This window comes from Chelonia mydas, chromosome 7 (assembly GCF_015237465.2).
Source record: "Chelonia mydas isolate rCheMyd1 chromosome 7, rCheMyd1.pri.v2, whole genome shotgun sequence".
In the NCBI taxonomy this organism is placed as follows: Eukaryota; Metazoa; Chordata; order Testudines; family Cheloniidae; genus Chelonia; species Chelonia mydas.
In genome coordinates this window covers 43,542,950-43,569,801 of record NC_057853.1, presented here as the reverse complement: position 1 = coordinate 43,569,801, position 26,852 = coordinate 43,542,950, and the positions used below count along the sequence as shown (strand labels likewise).

The following is a 26,852-nucleotide window of genomic DNA, read 5'->3' as shown; positions in this document are numbered from 1 at the left end:
AGCTAAATTCTAATCAAGTGCCCTAACAATAACTCTTCAGAGGACACTCTTGAAATCTGTGTGAGCACCGCTCACTGATATTCTTTCTAACACTTTTAGCTTTTGCGTAGATTGTGAGCCAGCTATTTCCCTTTTCAATGAGAAAACTCAGAGGATATTTAATGAGCATTACCTACACCTTACAAAGTGTCTGGCTGTATTTCAGGCTGCAGAGTCGTCATCTTCTCCAGCATTAACTTTAAGTTGCAGAAAGTCTGTTTTATTGATGAGGCTGGTATTGTTTCTGATTACCCCATAAAAAGTGCAATTAAAGAACTGGATGAGTAATATGGCCTTAGAGAAGGGGGAATATATAAGTAATAACTTCAATAGAATTGCTCTTAAAGATACAGTTACCATCTGGATAATGTTTCATTTAAAAGAAAACAAAACAGCAGCAACCGAAGTCTAGTCTTAGAAAAATATGAATAAATCGATTTGGCTTGTGACAGAATTGCTAAAATATATTTTGTAATAAGAACAGAAGAAAGACCATGCTGGAGCAGACCAGTGGCCCTTCTAGTTCAGTAGCCTGTCTTCCCATAGTAACCGGTGCCAGATACTTTAGAGGGAGTGCAGAGAACAGGTCAATTTATCAAGTGGTCCATCCCCTATCATTCAGTCACAGCTTTTGGCAGTCAGACTTAGGGACACCAAGAGCATGGGACTGGGTCCCTGACCATGTTGGCTAATATCCACTAATGGACCTATCCTCCATGAACTTATCTAAATCTTTTTTGAACCCAGTTATGTTTTTGGCCGTTGTGACGTCCCCTGGCATCGAGTTCCACAGGTTGACTGTGCATTATGTGAAGAACTAGTACTTTGTTTTAAGCCTGCTGCCTATTAATTTAATTGAATGACCCCTGCTTCTTGTTTTATATGAAGCCGCAAATAACACTTTTTTCCTCACACTGCTCATAATTTTAGAGACATCTATCATATCCCCCCTTAGCTGTCACTTTACGAAAATGAACTAGATGATTTTAGACTATTAATAATCTTCCCTAATTTCAGATGGCCTGCCACCCCCCAACCCTGCTGCCCTTTCACACATTAAAAGCAGTGTGTCACTGCAAAAGAAGCAGGCGTACCAGGCAGAACCTCTCCTCTCTTTACTCAGCCCTCTCTCCCCCCACCTCCTCTCCCGCCCCGAAGTTCCAATGGCCACTGGTTGTGCTGGCCGTGGTTGTGTGCATGCTTGTGTCTGGAAGATCAGCTCTTCACTCCATGTTAAGAGGAGTTGCAGTCACTTTGTTCCTTTCTTTCTCAGAGACAGTGGAGACTTCTTTGCTCGACTGGACAGAGGAGCAGGGGGAAGCAACACTTCCAAGGAAAGCAGCATAACCTATCTGTTAAAGTCGCTGCATTCCAAAAGTATTAAACCAGTGAAAATTGCATATACTGGAGTGAAGCATAACTAGATGCAGAGTGAAGTTTTAGTGTGAGGCCTTGTGACAGGGAAACTTTTAAGAAAAATATTACACCATTGCAACATGTGGGAAGAACTGTGGGAGCACTGGCATGGTGTTTAACCACAGTGTCTTCTAGACTTGCTGTGACCATGGTTAGAAGACATCTTGGTTAAAAACACTCAGGTGCCTTTCCATGCTAGCACTACTGCTGGTGGAACTGCATGGGGGTTAGCAAGAGTGGAAGTTAAGAAAAACACTAGTTGACACAGTCTGAGAATGGATAGTCCATTAAAACAATTCAGGACTTCCATGCCACATCTCTGTGATCTCAGCCCCAGTAGAAATTCTGCTGTATCATGGGAATTGGTTAAAATATGTTCTAGCATTGCCATGTGGATGAGAGACAGCTCTGATCCTCAGCAGAACAGTGGACCTTAGGATAAATCTTGGCCCCATTGAAATCAGTAGCAAAACCCCCTTGACTACAGTGGTTACAGGATTGCACTCATGGTCTTCAGGGTTGTCACTGTTCTTACCATGCGTATAACAATCATACTGTGAACAGGTGAATTGCAACATGGTTATAAATATAGTGAAGGCAGGACCTACACGAGTGCTTTATCAGTGGATTTGCTACACATAATCAAAATTATGGTCTTGTCCTTTTTTGTTTCAAAATAAAAACGCTCAACAGCCTCAGTTTTCAGTATCCTGATATACATTGGGTTACAAAGAATATTTCATTTTAAGAATCCATAGTTCTCCTGTTACAGGTTGGACTGTAAGAGGATGAGATAAACACATTTTTCCTTGCGAAGAGCCCAAGCACTGATTTAAATTCCATAGGTTGTCTAGCTTTAAAATTGATGTGAAATGGTCTGTAAAGCATAGCAGGTATGGTTGTTGAAAAGAGGTTAATGATTCTGGAGGTGGTTTGATTTTTTATTTTAAGTGATTGTAAATAGCTTGAACACAGAGCCCTTGTTTCCATAACATTGCACTTGCACATCAGTTTGACGACGACTTATCCTTAAAAGCTATTTTTGGATAATACTCTCTTTAAAGGTAAAATCTGTTTGTTTTTGTTTTTTTTTTAAAGCACTTTCTTATAACTCCAGTTTGTTGCAAGCATTAAAACTGAGATATGTTCAGCCTTCTTTATATATAAGGGCTGTGTTTTGTCTCAGGCAAGCTAGAGTGGTTTAAAAACAAGATATTTCTGCAGATAAATTTTGTTATGATTTTGAGAACTTATAGTTTCCTTCCTCCCCTTATCCTTGTGCTCAACCCACCTCTCAAAAAATTTACAAAATCAAACTTTAAAACTGCAGTTTTTGTTTTTCTTGTAAGTAGCTTTTGATTTCCCGATTAAGAACAATAACTTCGCCCACTAAAAAGGGAAGCTGCTTAATCTTTTCCACCACTGCTGCATGACTGTACTAAAAATTTTGTTTTTTTAAAAAAGGCTGTCTGCAGAACCCTTTAACTTTGTTACTGAGTTATCCCTTCAAGGGCTATTGTCAATTATTCCTTACCAATACTGCCGATACACTTAGGCATTATACTTCAGGACTTCCTGCGTCATTTTGCCTTTCACCTAAATCAATAAATGTTTCCTAATGAGAGTTTGTGCTACAAAGTCCTGCTACTTTATTAAGCATTGTATACTGACCAAAGTAGAGGTAATGTAAACAAAAACAGAACATGTAATGCCAGATAGCTCTTCTGGAAGCCTCCTTGAGAGAGGAGAAGCAGGTTAGCACGAGTGATGGATATAAGAAGAAATGAGTGATTGCATGTTAAGTTATACATGACTCTTCTATCTTCCGACTACTCTTTGCAACAGACTACTTGAGATCAAACTGGCCTGACATTGCATCATGGTGGTGGACACAAAACAGAACTTGATCTAAAAATGACTTCCCTTCTGATCCTGGGAGTAGGAGGGGAATAAAATTGCTGCATCCTTTATAAGATATCAGCTAGTTGATCCAGACTTTAGGGACCTTGGCTATAAAGGAAGGATGGGCTTCACCTAAATCAAAATGTAACCTGACTGCTGGCATGTAAAATTAAAAAGGTTGTAGAGGATTTTTTAAACTAAGGGCTGGGGAAAAGCCAACGGGTGCAGACAAGCACATGGTTCAGACAGACACATCCCCGAGGGGAGAATCTATTAATGGGGATTTTCTATATTCTGGCAAAAAGGAGAGGGTAGAATTTGATAAAGCACAGGTAGGAATTGAAGATAAACAGTCTAAAAGAGAATCCCATTCAATTACATCACATGAAAGCAGACAACTAAATGTTGATGATAAATTTCGTAAGTGCCTGTGTACAAATGCTGGAAGTCTAAATATTAAGATAGGTGAATTTGAGTGCCTGGCATTAATGAGGATATCGATAGACATCACAGAAATTTGGTGGAACAATGTTAATCAATGGGACACGGTACTATCTGGGTACAAAAAATACAGGAATGACAGAGTAAGTTGTGCTGGTGAAGGAGTGGCACTGTCTGTGAGAGAAAGTATAAAGTTAAATGTAGTAAAAATCTTAAATGAATCAAACTGTACCATAGAATCTGTATGGATAGAAATTCCATGTTTGAATAATAAGAGCATAGTAGTAGGAATATACTACCGACCACCTGACGAGGATGATGGTGGTTTTAAAATTTTCGGGGAGCTTGGAGAGGCTATAAAAATAGAAAACTCAGTAATAATGGGAGATTTCAACTATTACCATATTGACTGGGTACTTCAGGACCGGTTGTAGATATAAAATTTCTAGACACCATTAATGACTACTTCTTGGAACAGCTAGTCCTGGAACCCACAAGGGGAGATACAATTCTTGATTTAGTCCTAAATGGCACACAGGATCTGGTTCAAAAGTACATATAGCTGAACCGCTCAGTAATAGTGACCATAATGCAGTTAATTTTAACGTCCTTCAAGGGGGGGTGGAGACCAAAGAAGCCCTCCACAGTAGTATTTACTTGAAAAAGGGGAAGTACACAAAAATGAGGAAGCTAATTAAATTGAAATTAAAAGGAACAGTCATGAGTGAAATGTCTGCAAACTACATGGAAACATTTTAAAAATACCATTATAGAGGCTCAAATTAAATCTATATCCCAAATTAAAAAATGTTAAGAGGGCCAAAAAAATGCCACCAAGGCTAAACAGAGTTAAAAAGGAGATTAGAGGCAAAAATGCATCCTTTACAAATTGGAAGTCAGCTCCTACTGAGAAAAATAAAGAAGCATGTTGAGCAAGTCAAATATAAAAGTATAATTAGTCAACCCAAAAAAAGAATTTTGAAGAGCAACTGGCAAACTACTCAAAAACTAACAGCAAAAAAATTAAGTACATCAAAAGCAGGCATCCTGCTAAACAACAGTGGGGGCCACTGGACGATCGAGGTGCTGAAGGAGCACTGAAGGAAGACAAGGCCATTGCGGAGAAGCTAAATGCATTATTTGCATCTGTCTTCACTGCAGTGAATGTGAGGGAGATTCCCATACCTGAGGAATTTGGTGACAAACCTAAGGAACTATCCCAGATTGAGGTGTCTGTAGAGGAGGTTTTGGAACAAATTGGTAAATTAAACAGTAATAAGTCACCAGGACCAGATGGTATTCACCTGCAGTTCTGAAGGAAGTCAGATATGAAACTGCAGAACTACTAGCTGTGTTATGTAACCTGTCACTTAAATCAGCTTCAGTTCCAGTTGACTGGAGAATAGCTAATGTGACACCAGTTTTTAAAAAAAGGCAGGTGACTCTGGCAATTACAGGCTAGTAAGCCTAACTTCATTACCAAGCATATAGGTTGAAGCTATATTAGGGAACAGATTTATCAGGCACATAGATTAATACAGTATAATGGGGAAGAGTCAACATGGCTTTTGTGAAGAGAAATCATGCCTCATCATGTTGTTAGAATTCTTTGAGGGAATCAACAAACGTGGATCCAGTGGATATAGTGTACTTGGACTTTCAGAAAGCCTTTGACAATATCCCTCACCAAAGGCTCTTAAGCAAACTGAGCAATCATGGGATAAGAGGAAGGGTCCTTTCATGGATCAGTAACTGGTTGAAAGATAGGAAAGAAAGGCTAGGAATAAATTGTCAGTCTTCGGAATAGAGAGAAGTAATTACCTGTGTTCCCCAGGGATCTGTACTGGGGCTGGGGCTGGTCAATGTATCCATAAATGATCTGGAAAAAGGGGTAAACCGTGAGGTGGCAAAGCTTGCTGGTGATACAAAATTATGCAAGATAGCTAAGTTCAAAGCAGACTGCAAAGAGTTACAAAGGGATCTCACAAAACTGGGTGACTGGGCAACAAAATGGCATGTGAAATTCACTGTTGATAAATGGAAAGTAATGCACACTGGAAAACATAATCCCAACTATATGTACAAAATGATGGGGTCTAAGTTCGCTGTTATCACTGAAGAAAGAGGTATTGGAATTATTGTAGATAGTTTTCTGAAAACATCTGCTCAATGTGCATTGGCAGTCAAGAAAGCTAACAATGTTAGGAACCATTAGGAAAGGGATAGATGGTGGTGGTAGCAGCATTGCATTAATTCCCTGAGACCCAAATTGGGATCTCACTAGGTGCTTTCTGAGCTCCTAGGAAGATATGGTTCCAGGCACAAGCAGCTTAGTTTTAGATCTCAATCCTGTAAATGCTTCATCACTCAACTTTAAGCATGTGACTAGTGAGTGAAGTCCAAGGGGCTACTTACATGCCTAAAGCTAACTATGCATGTAAGCAATTATAGGATGGGGGTCTGAAGAAAGAGTTTAGAATTGAAGGTCTGGATCCTGCAAATGACTCCAAATGGATAGATGCTTATGCCTCTGCAGAGGCCGCTTGAATCAGTGGGGCTCACTGTGGGCACAGGAGTCTGTGCGTATGACAGGATGAGGCCTAAAGAACATATTTCCATCTTCTTGGAACATGTGATCTGAAATCTTTAATCCTATAATTTATTCTTCACAGAGAGTTGATCACACTGTCATAATTTCTTCTCAGTACAAAGGAAGCATATTGATAGGATGTAATTCCCTTACATTACTGACGTGATTTTACTAGCATATGTATTTCATTATATGATATATTTGTTGGTATTATTTTCCAGATTCTAGGAAGTGTTTAGTAAATTCTTTGAAGAGCAAATGTTGAACAATTGATATCACATTGGCATTTGGAAACTGCTTAGATATTTATCTGTATTTGTGCATTAAAAAGGGTGGTGGTGAACAAAATTGTGGGTTTTAAGCTAAGTTTGTAAATATAACTTTTCATACATACGAAAATAAGGAAAATTCAGTATCTTAAATAGACTTTTTTTTCTTAAGCTCAAATATTGGCCTTTGTTTAGGCATGTTAGCCTCTAAGTTTTGAAGTATGTGATATTACTGCAGTGCAGGAGTTACACTAGATAAGGCTGAGATGGAATTTAGAATGTACAGCTGTATTTTCTGCTGATTTTTACTTTCTGAAAGCCCTGCTTTTTGTCTGATGCTTGCGAAGCTTGCTCTAGGCCCTTCCGTGAAACTCTTTTTACTGTGAGGAAAGTTTTACGCACTATGGGACATGGGGAGACATGGTCTTGAGTGAGGGATTTTTAAAAGTGTGAAGATGTGAGCGTATGATGATGAACATGGCAAAAGGTAAGATTATCACTGATGGCAGAGGAAGTGTGCTATACCTCTTCAGATGTGATTTTTGCAGCCATATGAGTCAAATACTTATTTAAAAAAAAAACAAAACAAATATAGTGTATACGTATTCCAGAATGAGTCCTGGTGCCTTTGGTCTGTCTGTAGAATCTTGGTTTTTGAAATAAATAGGCTTTGCAGAATTCAGTTATTTTTAATAATTTCAACAGCTAATCCCGATGCTTTTTTGTAAGCATTTTTTCTGTTATCTATTTAAATTTTTAAAGTTGGGGTAAATTATCGAGGGGGGTCACACAATAATTATTTAATGACTGTAGATGTTGAGATTCAAAAAGTTAAATCTTTATGACCATAAAAACAAATATTTTAACATCACATGTCAAAATATACAAAGTAAGTGTCGTTAAACTCTTAAGATCTTAAGCAGCGTTTTCTTCCTTTCTGGATCTAAATTTGGTTATTGGTGAAATATTTTTTCTTCATTTTGTGTGTACAATGAAAAAGACATTTACCAGTAAACATCTAATCCTTCCAAGCCTAGAAATGTTATGGATGTGTTTAAATAGCACAGCCAGCAAATGTATTAAATTAGTTGCCGTAACTTAGAACAACACATCTGGATATGACTGAGTGTTTCAGGTGTGCCTATTTGGAAGACTGAACTTATGTATTCAGATGTGCAAAATTAGTCTCAAAGCTTCATGCTTCCACTCTAACAAATAGTCCTCTTATCCTTCTTAAACTGTAATTTGTGTGGGTGTAGATGTGGATGGATGGGTGTGTATACCCACACACACTCTACATGTCTTAAGGGGAACACTGCTCAGTAAAACATTTTCCAATAGTAATTTTAATTTTCAATTTGTGTTTAACAGTTTGTGAAATTTAAAAGCTAATGGTATAGCAAACTCACAAACAATAGTGGTATAGTTGCAGTACATTCTAACCAAAGGGACAGTAGCTTGTTCTCTTCCTAAACCGATGCTTTTCTGGTCTGAGCACACTTGACCTGACCTTGTCTTGTTGGAAAAGCTAAGTAAGTTTGGAACTCTTCCTTCACTAGTGGATTTAATACTTCCTCCCATGGTCGCTTACTCAGTGAATGTCTTAATTCCTCAGCATCTGTCATTCTAAAATGGCCGTCTGTAAAAGGGGCTGGGACATCTTCCTATAAAAGCGTTAATGCTGATTCTTAGTGACTTCAGGAAAAATGGCTCTACCTTGTAAGTTGGATAAAATCCTTCCCAAACAACGAAGAAACTGAATAATTTTAAACAGCCCGAGTGAATAGTCATTGGCTCTACCTTTTTATCTCTGCTGCATGCTTCCGTGTTATCTTTGCCATCTAAGTTCATTCACTTTCATATGCTTAACTGCGATATCTTTCATGTTGTTTCTTGTTTCTTTTTTTAATATTATTTTTGAAATGCAATACGTGCCAAGGCATCAAACCATTACTTTCAAATACATTTTACTTACTAGTTACTCATTACAATGATGATGTAGAAGTAAAGCATATAGTTCATCAAGATTTGTGACTTACTTTTTGTGTGATTAATTTATTAATTTTCATAAAGAGGCAAACAGTAAAAATACAAACAGGTAAATCACTCAGTTTGTATGCCAGCAAATACTGCACATTTCACAGATTATCGAACAATATTATGCAATTATGCATCTTTTCGACTTGTCTGGTCTTGCAACTTTGACAATACAAAATTAGAGAATATTACTCAGACATAACATGTTAAGGTGGGGTAACAATAATAAACAAAATGACATGCACAAATTGGCAAAAAGGGGAAGAGAGGATAGGCCAGGAGGGGGAAGACGTGGGGAAAAAAGTGAGAAGTCAGCTCAAATAATTCTAAGCTTCCATTCCACCTAACTCAGCATTCCTTATTCAGATATATCAAGAAATGGAGGTCCAAATTTATTTGAATTCATATCATTGCTCTCGACATTGATAAGCTATCTTTTTTTTTTTTTTTTTTTTTTTGCTGCTAACTCAGGTTGACTAGCACTGCTCTGTTCTGGGCATAAGCCTACTTCTTCATTTTTGTAAAATCATGTGCTTAGTAATTATTGGAGCTCTCAAGAACCAACATCTTTGTGGTGGAGTTAAACTCAGCATAGCAGGTATATACTCTAGGATATAATTTTCGGCTGAGGTTTGGTTGCTCAAGCCAAGCACTGTTTCCATTCTTGTGTCCACCTCTTTCCATAGCTTCCTGGCTACTGGACGGTCCCATAGCATTTACATCAGGCTTCCTTTTTCTTTATTACAGCGCCAGCAAATATCAGAAGACAAGGCCCCCATCTTTTACAGTATCTGTGGCGTCCAATACATTTTGAATAGAATCTTTTGCGGTGTCATTTGTAGCCTGAGATCCACAGAAACATTTTAACATTCTGTAATATGCTCTGCCACTGGGGTTCTTTTAAGGACTGTCATAACTCCCCTTCCCATGCTCTCACAAAAAACTCCAGACCAATGGAAGTCCTCTTCCTTAGTAAAGCATACGTAGTGGACATGGGCCTGTGGAGTTTATGAAGTATTTCCAAAGTTCCCAGTAGATCTAAGGCCTCTCGAAGTCCTAGGGCATCTGGACCAAATTGATGCATTATCAAGTGTTTTAGTTATTATCAAGTATTGCCATTCCACTGAGATTGGCAGGTCATCTAGTTGCTTAAGTCCATGGCTCTCAACCTTTCCAGACTACTGTACCCCTTTCAGGAGTTTGAATAGTCTTGCATGCCCCAAGTTTCACCTCCCTTAAAAACTGCTTGCTTACAAAATCAGACACAAAAATACAAAAGTGTCACAGCATGCTATGACTAAAAAAATTGCTTACTTTCTCATGTTTTAGCATATAATAAAATAAATCAATTGGAATGTAAATATTGTACTTAAATTTCAGTGTATAGTATATAGAGCAGTATAAACAAGTCATTGTTTAAATTTTTAGTTTGTACTGACTTCGCTAGTGCTTTTTGTGTAGCCTGTTGTAAAACTAGTCAAATATCTAGATGAGTTGATGTACCCCAAGAAGACATCTGCGTACTCCTGGTTGAGAACCACTAGTTTAAGTGTTAGAAAAGATACACAGCCCTCATCCATGACTAACTGGGAAATCCATATGATGTCTGCTCAGCCAGTTCTTCTAAATTATAGTTTTTTCCCCAATTTGCAAGTTTGGGTTACCCCAGATAGATGCTCTTCCAAAATGGTTAGGATGAAATTGGTACCCCTTAGCTAGGATGGCCCAGACCCTTCATGTAGCCTCCACAGCAGGCACCTTATTTTCCTCCACTGGACAAAAGATAAATGGAGCAGACCCCGAGAGGGAACTGGATGCATCAATACTAGGGCTGTCAAGCAATTAAAAAAATTAATTGCGATTAATTGTGCGGTTAAACAATAATAGAATACAATTTATTTAGATATTTTTGGGTGTTTTTTACATTTTTAAATATATTGATTTCAGTTACAACACAGAATTCACTGAATGCATCCGATGAAGTGAGCTGTAGCTCACGAAAGCTTAGGCTCAAATAAATTGGTTAGTCTCTAAGGTGCCACAAGTACTCCTTTTCTTTTTGCGAATACAGACTAACACGGCTGCTACACAGAATACAAAGTATACCGTGGTCACTTTATTTTTATTACAAATATTTCTACTGTAAAAAAAAAAAAAAAGAAATAGTATTTTTCAGTTCACCTAATACAAGTACTGTAGAGCAATCTCTTTATCATGAAAGCTGAACTTACAAATGTAGATTTATGTACAAAAAACCCCTGCATTCAAGAATAAACCATTGTAAAGCTTAAGAGCCTACAAGTCCACACAGTCCTACTTGTTCAGCCAATCGCTCAAACAAGTTTGTTTACATTTGCAGGAGATAATGCTGCCCACTTCTTGTTTACAATGTCATCTGAAAGTGAGAACAGGCTTTCTCATGGCACTTCTTTAGCCAGTGTCACAAGATATTTCTGTACCAGATGCTTCAACCACCATTCCAGAGGATATGCATCCATGCTGATGGTGGGTTCTGCTCGATAATGATCCAAAGCAGTGCGGACTGACACACATTCATTTTCATCATCTGAGTCAGATGCCACCAGCAGAAGGTTGATTTTTGGTTCAAGTTCTATAGTTTCCACATCAAAGTGTTGCTCTTTTAAGACTTCTAAAAGTATGCTCCACACCTTGTCCCTCTCAGATTTGGAAAGCACTTCAGATTCTTAAGCCTTGGGTCGAGTGCTGTAGCTATTTTTAGAAATCTTACATTGGTACCTTCTTTGCATTTTGTCAAATCTGCAGTGAAAGTGTTCTTAAAACAAACATGTGCTAGGTCATCATCTGAGACTGCTATAACATGAAATATATGGCAGAATGTGGGTAAAACAGCAGGAGACGTACAATTCTCCCCCAAGGAGTTGAGACACAAATTTAAGAAGTGCATTTTTTTTTTTTTTTTTTAAACAAGCATCCTCAGCATGGAAGCATGTCCTCTGGAATGGTGGCCAAAGCATGAAGGGGCATATGAATGTATAGCACATCTGGCACGTAAATATCTTGCGACGCCGGCTACGACAGTGCCATGGGAACACCTGTTTTCACTTTCAGGTGACATTGTTTTGTTTTTGAGTGCAGTTATGTAACCAAAAAAAAAAAAAAAAAATCTACATCTGGAAGTTGCATTTTCACAATAAAGAGATTGCACTACAGTACTTGTATGAGGTTAGTTGAAAAATACTATCTTTTATCATTTTTACAGTGCAAATATGTATAATAAGAAAATATAAAGTGAGCACTGTACACTTTGTATTCTGTGTTGTAACTGAAATAAATATATTTGAAAATGTATAGAAACATCCAAAAATATTTAATACATTTCAATTGGTATTCTATTATTTAACCATGCGATTAAAACTGTGATCAATTGCAATTAATTTTTTTTAATAGCGATTAATTTTTCTGAGTTAATTGCGTGAGTTAACTGCGATTAATCGACAGCCCTAATCAGTACCCATTCAGTTTCCACGCATGCGAGTATACTGGGGTTAGCATGCTTCGCCCACTTTGACATCTGACACAATAAAAGCATAATAGTAATTTTATAGGTCTGGAAGCCCATCCCTACCCAGACTAAAGGTAGCTGGAGTTTTTTAAATGGTAGTCATAGGCATTGACCTGGACCCCACAGAAAAGCTCTCATAATGTTGTTAAATTGTCTAGAATAAGATGGAAGGATATTTACAGGTAGGCTATTTAGAATACAGACGAGCCTAGGCAGAGAATATTCATTTTTATTGTATTAACCCTTCCCCACAGGCTCAGGGAGAGAGGATGCCACCTATTTGTATCGCTAGTTATATGAGAGAAAATAGTTCATTAATGTTTCTTGGTACTTTTATATCCAGGTACTTGATTGCATCAGTTTGCCTATGGAAATTCCATTGAGAAAAAGCCCTACATGATAACCAGGAGATTTCCAATAGTTTCAGTTTTTCCCAATTTAGTTAGTACTAGATACTGCTCTGAATTTTTAAATTAGTAATAGGAGAGCTGGAATAGTGGTTTCTGGTTTGAATATATACCAAAGAACATCATCTGCATAGAACATCAATTTATATTCCATGGAATCAGTTATATGCCTCGGGTATCTAGATGAGCCCATATAGCTACTGCCAGGGGCTCAAGAGCTAAATCAAAAAGCAATGGAAGTAACAGGCACCCTTGCCTAGTATCCTGGAGGAGGCTAAGATCTATGATTTTACAGACTTCCCAAATCCAAACTACCTGTCTTATTTTACTCCCAGCTAAATCTGTGTAGTGTTGTACCATTTTCTTTTCCACATTTGCCCTGTGGTCTGTCACATTGCTCTCATTGCTGAGTGCTGCATTCATTCCATTATCCAGTCATTCTTTATGTAAGTAAATTCTTCCTGAATTACTCATATGTCATATGTTTTTTCTGTTCTGACCTCTTGGTTTTCAAATTAGTAACTATCTCTAATTTTGGCATCAGCTCATACTTCCCTTTTAGCATTTTTTTTTTCTACTTGCTGTCGCATCCCCTCTTGGCGTGAATTTTCATCTAGCTGCATGGAGCTAGAACTCCCATTAACAGGTAATGCCCTGCACGATCAGATGTGAATATATACTGTACCTTGCCCTTCAGATAAACTGCTGCTCTATTCTACAAGAAAAGCCAAAAACACTACTCTGAATAGGAGTGATAGTGCAATGTTTGATTACTGTAGAATTGTGCAGTGGGAGTCTTATGCCCCTCCTCTGGTGTTGCTCCACTTAGAGGATGACAGTCTACTACTGCTCTCAGTTACTCTGTTAGCTCAGTGCAATGGATCTAAAGGTTCCAACTCTGCTGATGACCTTTGTAGGTGTCAGCATGATGCCACATGATGGAATTTCTGTTTCTTCTTCGAGAACATGTTTCCCTAACCTTATGCTCTGGAGTGGCTGAAACTTTCAAAAAATTCAGCCTGAGGCAGGCAGACACCACGGAAAATTTCAGCACAAATGATTAAAATTTGACAATGTTGGTTATAAGCAGCTGAAAACAGGGGTCTGATCATGGAAAGTGTCAGACATCTGTAACTGTAGATATCACTCCTTGTGTCACCTATAATAAATTGGGGGAGTCTTCTGTTTTCAAACTAGATTTGATCGTAGCAGCTTTATATTTCTTTGTGGAAAACGTGCATCTTCAAAACGTGTGCATTAAAGGAACAAAGACCTCTAAAAGTTTTGTACAGCACTAGAACTGTCAATATATTAGCAGATAACTATGCAATGTATGGCAGACCTTTCTTGCAATACTTACACAAACGTCTCCGATCGGGGTAGGTCCCGGACAATTGGAAAAAGGCAAATATAGTGCCAATCTTTAAAAAAGGGAAGAAGGAGAACCCAGGGAACTACGGAGTCACCTCAGTCCCTTGAAAAATCATGGAGCAGGTCTTCAAGGAAACCATTTTGAAGCAGTTGGAGGAGAGGAAGGTGGTCAGGAACAATCAACATGGATTCACCAAGGGCAAGTCATGCCTGACCAACCTGATTGCCTTCTACGATGAGATAACTGGCTCTGTAGATATGGGGAAAGGAGGGGATGTGATATATCTGGACTTTAGCAAAGCTTTTGATACGGTCTCCCACAGTATTCTTGACAGCAAGTTAAAAAAGTATGGATTGGATGAATGGACTGTAAGGTGGATAGAAAGCTGGCTAGATTGTCAGGCTCAACGGGTAGCGATCAATGGCTTGATGTCTAGTTGGCAGCCGGTATCAAGCGGAATGCCCCAGGTGTCGGTCCTGGGGCTGGTTTTGTTCAACATCTTTATTAATGAGATGGATCGCTGCAAACTTGCTGAAGGTGCAGAGGGCAACGAAAATTATTAGGGGGCTGGGGCACATGACTTCCAAGGAGAGGCTGAGGGAATTGGGCTTGTTTAGTCTGCAGAAGAGAAGAGTGAGGGGGGATTTGATAGCAGCCTTCAACTACCTGAAGGGGGATTCCAGGGAGGATGGAGCTCGGCTGTTCTCAGCGGTGGCAGATGATCGAACAAGGAGCAATGGTCTCAAGTTGCAGTGGGGGGTCTAGGTTGGATATTTAGGAAACATTATTTCACTATGAGGGTGGTGAAGCACTGGAATGGGTTACGTAGGGAGGTGGTGGACTCTCCATCCATAGAGGTTTTTAAGGCCGGGCTTGACAAAGCCCTGGCTGGGATGATTTAGTTGGGATTGGTCCTGCTTTGAGCAGGGGATTGAACTAGATGACCTCCTGAGGTCTCTTCCAATCCAGTCTTCTATGATTCTGCTTCTATAGTTTTAATGTACTGTTTTCAATTCCTACAAATCTTTTTACTGGCCTGTATTAAACTGTGGTATCTGACAAGCTGTGATGCTTAAAGAACCATTGCCAGGGTTGAGTGAAGTCACATTATGAAAATCTCATTGTTTCACTTTTCCTGGGTTTTTATTTCCCATCCTTGCTGATTAATAAAAACTCTGTGGAGAAGCTTCTAATTAAATAAAAAGAATGTATAATGGATGTTCACACTTGGGTGCATGCTTTCTGCAGATGATGGAATTAGAGCATTGCAAGTTCAGTTCTTCAACATCCTCAGCATTGGGTAATACAGGACTAAGTCTTACTGAAGTATTTCAGTGAACAGATATAATATTAATTGATAGTGCAAACATTAATGAAATAAAACAAACTTACTACCCAGAAGCCTTACAAAAACACAAGCAATATCCTTTCAGCGTCAGGTCTTTGTTTCCATCTTTCGCTAAGAGAGAGGATGCCCATGAGACGGGTTAAGATTTGCAGTGCCATATTTTGGGCTTCTTTGCCTTCTTTCATGTGGCCTTAAGGCATTGATATATCACAGCAGATGCAACCTTTAGCTGTAAAGTGCTGGAGGCACTTGTTCCTGAACAATCTTTCTTCTTCGAGATGTGTGTCCCTGTGGGTGCTCCACTTTACGTGTTTGTGCGCCCATGCGCTCGTAGTCAGAGACTTTTGGTAGCAGTGCCCAGTTGGGTCGCACATGCGTGGTCCCTGCCTCGCAGGCAGTTAACTGACGCTGTGCGACCAACCCCCACTCAGTTCCTTCTCTACCGCCCTTGGCTAGGAGACAGAGCAAGCAGCTAACTATTGTAGTTAATTAGTTACAGTCAGTTACTTAGTTTCCTTGTTAGCAGCTACTTAGCTTGTTTCCCTTTTCTTTTCTCCTTGGTTTAAAAAAAAAACAACCACCTCACGGCCAGGAACTTCAGAAAAACAACATTTTGAGAGCGAAAGCCCCCCTTCCCAATGGGAATGCCCGGTTTCCCGGGCTTTCAGCGCCTTGCTTCCAGGCTCACAGTGCCTGTCCCTGACAGCCAAGTTTGGTGTGTTTGCTGCCTGGCCAAAGCAGGCATGCCACAAAGTTTTGCATTGCCTCAGGCTCATGGCCAGAATGGCACAGAGTGGAGAGGTCTTTTGGACCTGTGGCAGAGCATGAGGCTCAGGACCCCTCCTCTCCCCCCTCACTTCGCCAACCGTGGCTTCGGACAGGGGTCCTTTCTCCAACCCCACATCGGAGTGCCCCGCCGGGCGTCACTCGAGGAAGCACCTGGATCCCCACCACAGGATTAAAAAAAAACAACAAAAAACCCCCCACAGCTGTCCCGCGGATAATAATAGCACCGGCTGTGCTGTCAGCACTGGGAGCTCGGGTGGCTAGAGCTCCGGCACTGCGGCAGACAGAGACTGCAGGGATGGCTCCGGCACAGGCACTGAGGGGAGGTCAGAGCCCAGTGCCTCCATGCAACAATCTACAGCCGCTTTGTGGGCAGGCATCCAGTACCGGCACCGGCTGTGCTGTCAGCACCGGGAGCCGAAGTAGCGGAAAATCCTGGCACCGCTAGAGCCAGAGACTCTACAAGAGTGGGCTCCGACGCAGGCACTAAGGGGAAATCAAAACCCCGTGCCTCTGCACCGCGATGTATGTTCATTCCACTGGCAGGCATCCAGCACTGGCTGTGCTGTGAGCACCGGGAGCTGAAGTAGCGGAAAATCCCGGCACTGCTAGAGCCAGAGACTCTACAAGAGCCGGCTCTGACACAGGCAGTAAGGGGAAACCAAAACCCTGTGTCTCTGCACCGCGCTGTACAAATGGCGGCGTGGCGCCCAACACTCACAGAGGCGCAGCCAGCAGTGCCGCCTTCTCTTCCACAGTCCTGACACTGACAAGGAGGCAGCTGCAAGGACCAATCAAACCAGCACAGCAGCAGTTCCTCAGACAGAGGGTTCTGGTATTCGGCTCTGCCCCGATCCCCCTATCCGCGGTACCAATACGAGAATGATACCCTCGGCACCAAGTCTTCCTGCATCCCCAACATCACTCACTGTCTTGCTCCTTATTTGAAGGAGAAAGATGAGGAAGAACAGAAGCTATTCCCCCACCGGCTCCTATCTATCAGGAGTCAGTCAACCCAGGAATCTCTCCTGGGGCATATTATGCTGTCCCCAGGTACTTACAGTGGTATGGGGACCCCCTATGCTGCTCCCATCCCAATGGGTATACTGGACTCCATGGGTCATATGCCCCACATGAGGGGGGACTTCCTGCCACAGCCAGACCCAGCACACAGTAATTCCCCACAGATTCTGTACCTGCACCCTCAGTGGTACCAGGGAAAGTAGAGGAAGAACCCCCACTCCTGCAGGGGACATCACCTACCCACTTGCCATCATTGTCTACAGAGGACACCTTTATGCCTCCTCCCCCTAATGTAGGGGATGATTTCAAACTGTTCCATGGCTTATTTGAGAGGGTGACCCTCTGTGGACATGTCCCTTGAGGAGGTCCCCGTGATACAGCATGGGCTAGTGGACTTTTGCATACATCCACTTCATTTAAAAAAAGAAATTGCCCTTCACATGAATGAGGCACTGATGGACCTGTAATGGTCATTCTGTGGACCCCTGTGGCTGCCCCTCCAGCCGGCGGGAGGTCTGACAGGAGGTGTGTACCAACAAAGGGCACAGACTTCGCATCCAGCACCTTATTTCTTAGTGATAGATGCAGTCTAGCGACGTGGCATGCAACAACAGCCCAGAAACACAGCTCATGATAAAAACTGGAAAAGACTTGATCAGTTTTGGCAATAAGTTACTTACTCCTTGGCTACATCTCACCTCTTCATAGCCAGCCATGCGACATTACTAACGAAATACAACTATACAGACTACATAAAAATGTCCGAATTGATTAATTTTATTGACAAGGACAAGGGATAACAATTTGCAGCACTTGATTCTGAGGACAGGGCTGCAACATCTGTGTCGACGGTGGTTGTAATGAGAAGGGCCTCACGGCTCTGTCTTTCTGGCTTCCCCGAAGAGGTGCAATCCACGGTGGAAGACTTGCCAGCCCAAATTATTTGCCAAAAAGACAGACGACTCACTCCACTCATGGACTCACGAGTGACTCTCCAATCCTTGGGAACCTATCACCCCAAACCCAAGAGGAAACAGAGGAATTATTTTACATCCCAACGATACCACTGGCCAATGTATTCACAACAACAGCGGTGATTTGACTCACAACGTCGCAGACACAGGCCCTGAGGGGACAACAATCTACTTCTCAAGTTGCTGCATCCCAACCATCAACCTCCGATAATTCAACAAGTTTGTCAGAAACACAACGATTCAAGATGGTCACACTACACACTGTAAGCGGCTGCCTGCTAAAAGCGTCAACCCAGCAAACAATATTGCAAGCCATCAAACAGGTGGTAACCCTCTTCACGAATCTGGGCTTCCTAATAAATACCAACCAGCCTCTCTAACAACAGTGCAAGAGCTGGACTTCATTGGGGCCAACCACAACTGTATTGAGGCCATAGCCTCACTACCGAGATAACGTTCTCTCACTGTCACTGGCCTCAGACCTACTGCGTGAAATAGCTCACAGGTATCTGCCAGGACTTGCCCCCAACTCCTTGACCACATGGCAGCCACAACATTTGCTCTCAGACACACCAGATTAAACATCCATTGCCTACAAGGAAGGCTACGTATCCGCTTGTTCCACACAGGCACAGCATAAACAAGCACCCCACGATATCGGGCAAAATAAAGGACCCCCTTCTTTGGTGGGCAAAACCGACCAACGTATGCACGGGGGCATGCTTCATTCAGACAACAAATGCCTCACTCCTGGGATGCGGAGCACACTTGCACCCACATTCTATATAGGGCTGCTGGTCCTCTGCGGAATCCCTTTGACACATAAACCTATTGGAGCTTCAAGCTGTCTGCAATGCTTGCTCCCAATTCCTGCCACTCATCAAGGACAAGCCTATCTGAAGCCTTAGCTTGTATGTATTATATATACAGACAAGGGGGAGCACACTCACAATACCTCTGTGTGCAAGCCATAAAACCATGACAGTGGTGCATCAGACACAAATCCACACCAGCACAGCAGATACCTTAGAAGACAGATTTCTCAGGACCACAAAGGGAGCTCGACAACTCAGTACTCCTGCATGTATTTCAATACTGGGAGGTTCCCCACAGTAGACCTTTTTATAACTGCACAAAATACCAAACACCCTTGTTTTCATTCTGGTGCAGGTCTTGGTGTGTAGTTGTTAGGCGATGCATTGCTCCTTGAGTGGAACATTCCCCTTCTCTATACCTTCCCTTCTATTCCTCTCTTGAACCTAGTGATCCACAAGATCAGGCTGATGGGCCACAGTAATTCTACTAGCATGGTCTTGCCAAACCATGGTATCCTTACCCCGTCAGCATGACCGTGCGTCCATGAATCACACTTCCACTTCTGTATCACCCACTGACCCAGGACTCAGGCTGTGTCCTGCATCAGAACATGGCTCCTCCATGGCTCATGGACCCAGAGCTTATCTGTTCAGAGGAGGTACAAAATATACTGTTACACAGTTGAACAGTTATGAACTGTCACCCATACACCCTGAAGGGGAGACGAGTTAAGGCCTGGTGCCAACTAAAACAGATGACTTCCATCCCAGGGACATTACCCTCTATACCGCGTTACCTATTAGAACTCAAATGGTCAGACCTATCCATGAGCTCAATAAAAGTCCATCTACCTAACATCACAACGTTCCACACCAAGGTAGATTGCCATCCCATCTTTGCCCATCTACTGACCCAATGTTTCCTCAGGGGACTCAATAATGCGTACCCTGAACTATGTGAGCCTACTACACCATGGGACCCGAACCTGGTCCTTCGGATCATCACCTCTTCCCCATTTGAACCCATGATGACATAATCACTGCTACACCGTTCTATGAAAGTAGCATTTCTTTTGGCAATGACATCTGTCAGACGTGTGGGAGAACTCTGGGCTTTCATGGCGGAACCCCCATACATAGTTGTCTTTGAGGATAAAGCCTCCCTCAGACCACACCACTAAACCCCACACAGATAGAACACATTACACATTTCATAATCTTGATGTTCGGAGGGCATTGGCTTCTTACATAGACAGGACTAAACCATCCCATAAATCACCCAAACTGTTTCTATCCATCACTGAATGTTCCAAAAGGAGCTCCATCTCTAAACAAAGAATTTCCAAGTAGATCCATAATCGCATAAAACTCTATCATCAGTGCGACTGCCAATCCCGCATGGGTTTTTGCTCACATCCCACTAGACCCTTAACAGCTTCCACGACTTCCCTGCACAATGTACCTATCATGGACATCTATAGAGTTGCTACTTGGGCCTCAGCCCATACCTTTAGACAGCACTATGCATTAGAGCAACAAGCAACATCTGATACCTCCTTTGGATGCTCTGTACTATCGAGGTCACGACTTCAACTCCGAAGCCCCTCCTTCCATTGGAGGGCACTGCTCTGAAGTCACCTAAAGTGGAGCACCCACAGGGACAGCAGTCGAAGAAGGAGAAGGTTACTCACTTTGTACAGTAACTGAGGTTCTTCGAGAGGTGCTCCACTACTCTCCCTCCTCCCCTCTACTTCAGAGTTTCCTTATTAGTCTCTGCCGTAGAGAAGGAACTGAGTGGGGGTTGGTTGCACGACGTCGGTTAACTGCCTGCAGCAGCGCGAGGCAGGGACCATGCATGTGTGACCCAACTGGGCACTGCTATCAAAAGTCTTAGACTATGAGCGCAGGGGTGCATGAACACCTAAAGTGGAGCACTCACAGGGACACACATCTCGAAGAACCTCGGTTACTGCACAAGGTGAGTAACCTTCTCTTTCCTTCCATATTCCATTTTCTATAAATGCTAGGCTGCTAGGTAGATCCCAACAGTTCTAGAGTCATGTACTGGAGTTATGGGAAGGAAAATATTTACCTGTAAATGTATTGCTGAATCACTTTAGCCTGGAACTTCCATACTGCCAAGGTCTCAGATGCCACTTTTTTTTTTAGGAAGTCTGTTACTACAAGTTGTACTCTCAGAAAATGCAATTGTCATTTAATTTCAGAGTTTATTCCTACTAACAAATGTTTTTTTGTCTGTCTGGCTTTCCAGTTGTGGGACAGAGCGTAGTGAGTACAGGTGTGTCTTAAATTAGAGATTTAAAACTGCATTTTTTTCTACGCACTTTTGTTTTGCATACATGTAACCTTTTCCAAATTGGAAATGGCAACTGGGCCTTTATTACCAATTTCATTGACTGTATAATATACGCTAAGCTATGGTAAGCCAAATTGTATGAAATATGAACTCATAGCTGTAGAAATTGATATTTTAGTTTTTGATCAGGAGCCTTACAGCAATAAAGCTTAGAAATTTCATTTTTGTGGGAGATGACTGCTTTTATTTTACTCCTAAGAGAGCTGATGAATTACATATTGAATGGTTAAAAACATTTTGATATCAAACAAGATGTTCAAAGCATTCTAGAGAAATGATTCTCAAGGTTAGGATTTAATTAAACTGTTTAAAATCCACAGTTGATGGCACCTTTTTAGCAGCCCACACAGACAGGCATAGGATTGAAAGGGCATATAAACAGAGCTGTAGTCTAGCAGAGGTCATTCTAGGTTAGGGTTGAGACATGTTGGTTGTGGAAGTTTACATTACAGCTGTAAGTTCTGTATCTGTTTTGAAGGTATAGTGACTTGAGTTGTGAAGACTGTTTATTAGTCTGGGGCCACTCATAGCACTAAATTGAGTGGTTTGGGGAGTGGGTATGTGGGAAGAAAGAGTCCCACTGTTGTGACCACTAGTGTAAATACTGCAATAAACCTTGCAGCAGCACCAGACTGGATGTAGACAAGACACAATTAAAGGAGGGAATCAATTGCATCTTGGATGTTAGAAAGGTGTCTGAATTTACCTGAACAGAGGTAGACAAACAAGACTGTGGTCTTCGTGAAGCATTATCTCAGATGCAGAGCGAGCAAGGTATGTACATTTGATTGCAAACTGTATCAGAGCAAGCAATGAAAATGAGACATAGGCTCCCAAATCAGCTAAGCATTGCAATGCTAAGTGCAGCAATACCTAAATACTTTTTAAAAATCTGGGCTTATGTAAACAGTATTGGTACAAAGAAAAGGAGTACTTGTGGCACCTTAGGGACTAACAAGTTTATTTGAGCATAAGCTTTCATGAGCTACAGCTGCTGTAGCTCACGAAAGCTTATGCTCAAATAAATTGGTTAGTCTCTAAGGTGCCACAAGTACTCCTTTTCTTTTTGCGAATACAGACTAACACAGCTGCTACTCTGAAACCTGTCAGTATTGGTACAGTATCTTGAAACAGCTTTCTAGTCTTCTGTGCACTTTTAGCTTTTAATAGCCAACTAAAATAACAGATCTTTTTACAAGCGTATAGTATTCCCCACCTTGTAAAGTACTTCTCCCTTGAGACTATTGCGTTTACTCCTGGTGTGTTGACTGTATTGATGGAGAGGGATGCTAATGCTTTATGCTGTCCTCTTACTTTGAGCTGTAACACTCTCATAGTTTTCCCTAACCTCAGCTTGTTTACTCACCTTTTTCCACCTTGTCTCCTCAAAGCAAGAGATATGCTGCATCAACTTTTGCTTTTGAAGATTCATTAAGTGATTTGATTTAACCACTAGGACGATTAATAGATATTAACAGCGAAGTCTGAGACAATTGTTTTCCTTAAGAGAAAGTGTTCTGCTTAGATAAGATTTTTTTTTTTGGCAGAAATACGAATGAGAATGATCAGACTTTTATTTTCCTCCTGTAGAAGTGAGTAGACTTGTTCAGCTAATATCTGGCATTTATTGAGTGTTCAGACTATTGGACAATAAAGCAAGTCATGACCAGGCATTATTGGAGAGGGGAAAATTACCTTTATTTCGGGGTGCCATTTCAGGCTAATTAATGTAAATTCGCCCACTTATGCTGCTGCTTTGTGGTTTATTTTAATACTTCAGGCATAATTCAGAGAGAGACAGAAGCAAGATTTGTTTTTCCCCCCGAACCATTATTTTATGTCAGCTTTAGAGAGAGATGGGTGGTATAAATGATTCAGTCCTTAGCTAATTATAAAACCATAGACTGTTTCTTTGTACTAATAGTTTAAAGTGAGTGAAATACCAAATGAAAATGTTACTGTTGTAATTTCTTATTTGACTACAAAGGAATTAATGACACCAGTAAATAAAATGAGACGCTAAATGTAAATCATAGCAGCTTCTGCTTTGCTGCATGTGTCTTTCTGTCTTTGAGCCTATGTCTTTTGACTTTTAAAAGCACGTACATCTAAGAACACTTGTACATAAGTATGTAAAATATTTGTGTGTTGATAGCTATCCATTCGTATACTTCCCTTGAATTATCTTGGGTGGTTTATAAAACAGTAGTCAGTAGGGCTTTTGGTAAAAGTCCTTCGGACTAACTCTTCTGTTCAAATTCCTCTTCTGGTCCTAGTACAGAATTCGTGTCATGGTGCCTTAAGCACAGAAACTGTTCTGAATTTGTATTTTTTTTTAAATTAATCCTTCTGAAGTCACATAGCATGTTGGCCCATCAGGGATCACTTGTGTGCATCCAAGACTCGCAGTGTTTTGAGTGTTTAGACACTAAAGCTGTTGGTGTCTCTTGCCAAAAAGCTCAGGCTGCATTGTGGTAGGGAGATCTGATGGCCAAGGAGGGTTCGGGAAGGTAAAACTAAAACTACCTCCTCTTATCAGAGATCAGAAGAACTGCCTCCTAGGTTTGGAAAGTAGCGGGAGAAGAAGAAAAGAGTCAAATCACCTGACCTGAGAGAGAGAGCATAACCCTAATCTACAAATCAACATAATTGGCTGTTATCCTACCTAGCGAAAACTTCTGACGTGAATCCTGCCTCTAGCTTCTCTTTACTATAAATAGAGTGGATTTTTTTTCCTTTAGGAGCAACTGATAGTACTTGAAGTTCCACCTTCCCGAAGAATTATCCTTCTAAGGGGACACCAGACATCTGGCTCTGTAATTGCACACCTGGTCATACCTTTGCTAGTTACAAAATGTTATGCATGTACGCAAAGTCATAAATCATAGGGTTAGAAGGGACTGCAAGGGTCATCTGATCTAACCCTCTGCCAAGATTCAGGATTTGTTGTATCTAAACCATCCAAGAGAGATGGCTATCCAGCCTCCTTTTAAAAACCTCCAGTGAAAAAGCTTCCACAACCTCCCGATGTAGTCGTCTTAACAAATTCACACAGTTTTTGGCAGTTTCTTTGATCACTGTGGTAATTAGGTAGTTCAAATAGTTACTGGAGTGGAAAAGGACCTGGAAACTTTGTGCAATATTTCACCAAAAAATCTCTTCCTATGATTTAACTTTCCATAGTAGGACCGTGGAATTAGATTTTCCATTGTTTGCTTTTATAATCCTGTCATTTGAGTCTCTCAACCCGCATTAGATACTGACTCCAAAACATCTCTGTTAAGAAGGTAAGTACTCACTAGTCTTTATAAGTAATATGAGGTGTAAAGTTTTTCTTTCCAAAAATCACATGGAGTCTTAAATGACCACAGGACTGAGAGCCAACTACTAGATATACTCTCCTGCCTGGAAAACACCACAGACTGCTATTTTCTTCCAGCTCTGGCATGGAAACAAGGAAAATATGGCCCAGAAAACGTGAGCATAATAACTGATGCATGGAAACCATGGATACCATGGAATTTTGGCACAAAATACAAACCAATTGGAATGCCTGGATGCCATGGAAATTGGTCACTCTGAAGAGACAGTGTAGGAATTCTGGTTTTTTTTTTTTTTTTTTAATGCTTCTGGATGTTACCTTTAAACACTTACCTAATAACAGTTATCTCTTAGTCACCAAAGTGACATTGGCTAAAGATAAAGCACAGCTGAGTAGAACAAGGTGAGACCAAGACAGTGAAGGAGAAGAGCAAGGTAAACAGGAGGGGAAGGGGTAGGGAAGAGAGAAGCTCGTGATAGGAATGCCCATCCGTAGAAAAGAGGAACTGCTGCTCTTTTTTGTCTTTTTATTTTTTTTTAAATAAAAATGCTGGGGAGGAGGTGGGTATTAAAGGAATGAGCGAACGTACACTCAAATGTCTTGTATGGAAATCTAAATGTTCTCCATAAACACTTCCTCTCTTTTTGTTCATGAGCTCTTTGTCTTAAATTGACTATTGAAATACATGTGGTAAGAACTCTAACTGGCCATTAGCTGGTTTCAGAGTAACAGCCGTGTTAGTCTGTATTCGCAAAAAGAAAAGGAGTACTTGTGGCACCTTAGAGACTAACCAATTTATTTGAGCATAAGCTTTCATGAGCTACAGCTCACTTCATCGGATGCATATTGAGGAAAGTGTAGAAGATCTTTTTATATACACACAAAGCATGAAAAAATACCTCCTCCCACCCCACTCTCCTGCTGGTAATAGCTTATCTAAAGTGATCACTCTCCTTACAATGTGTATGATAATCAAGTTGGGCCATTTCCAGCACAAATCCAGGTAGATGTTCTCCCCATCAGCATTTTATTTTGTTCCTTATTTAGCAAAGCTAGATGGTGATACCCTTTCACCAGAAATATCCCAAATTTGTCAGTGCCTAGTCTGATCAGTGTAGGAAGGTGCATCAGGCAGCTGGGCAATAGTGCCTTTTGAGTTTAAAATTGCTTGATTCATTGAAATTAATGTGTTTATCTTCCATGTAATCATGGAATACTAGAATGAATACTCCATGGTTTACAAAAAACAAGGGCGCTAATGTAGATGAGCCATGTATTAATGTTAGAACTCAACATTCTCTGTGCCAGGAAAACGGGATTCCATTTGAAATATTTTTGGATAAAGTTGATGGATGCACATGTGGGCTATCTGACCTATCCTGCATTTCAGCACTGTGTAGAAGTATATCTTAAACAAAAACATGCATGGTGTTTTGGGGATAAGCTCTGTGTTTTTAGAGAATCAAAAACTAGTTGTGTGCTAGCCTGAGGGGTTGCCTCTAGAGATGAGCCATAGTGGTGTATATCTGAGTGTTCCTTCAAATTAGTACAGCTTGTGTTTTCTTAGCTACAGATGCGAATATGTTGATTTGTGGAATAGTTCCAAACTTGAGGAATTTGAGCATTCCAGAAATTCAAATGCTAACACTGACTTGACAAGGAAGCATAAGAGCTGCCATATTGACAGACACGGTCCATCTTGCCCAATATCCTGTCTCCAGTGGAGGCCTGTACCAGACTTCAGGGGGAAGGTATAGAATAGGGCTATTATGGAATGATCCACCCTTGACTTCCACTCCTGACTTCCTGTAGTCAGAGGTTTAGGTTCACCCTGAGCATGGGGTTGCAGCCTGACTGTCTTGGCTAATAGTCATTGATGGACCAAATTATCCTCCATAAACTTATCCAGTTCTTTTTTGGAACCCAGTTATACTTTTGGCCATCACAGTATCACGTGCCAATGAGTTCCACAGGTTAATTGTGTGAAAAAGTACTTCCTCTTGTGTATATTAAACTTGCTGCCTATTCATTTCATCGTGTGACCCCTGTTTTTTGTATTGTATGAAAGGGTAAATGACACTTCTCTATTAATTTTTTCCCACACCATTCATAATTTTATAGATCTTTCATATCCCCCGTTAGTCGTCTCATTTCTAAGTTGCACAGCCCTACTCTTTTTTTAGTCTCTCC

General features: G+C 40.9%; 1 protein-coding gene across 5 annotated transcripts in view; it reads left to right on the top strand.

The window, feature by feature from the left end:
- POC1A (POC1 centriolar protein A) overlaps window positions 1-26,852 on the top strand; it is a 103,879-nt gene that overhangs the window by 55,878 nt on the left and 21,149 nt on the right. Inside the window, exon 10 of one of the 5 annotated variants that reach the window (XM_037904701.2) lies at window positions 1,313-9,925. The exons of the other annotated variants lie outside the window; for them this stretch is intronic. Within the exon in view, the coding sequence (XP_037760629.1) occupies window positions 1,313-1,423 (111 nt within the window). The 3' untranslated portion in view covers window positions 1,424-9,925. Of the gene's footprint in view, window positions 1-1,312; window positions 9,926-26,852 lie in introns of those variants that run through there. 5 annotated transcript variants of the gene reach the window in all.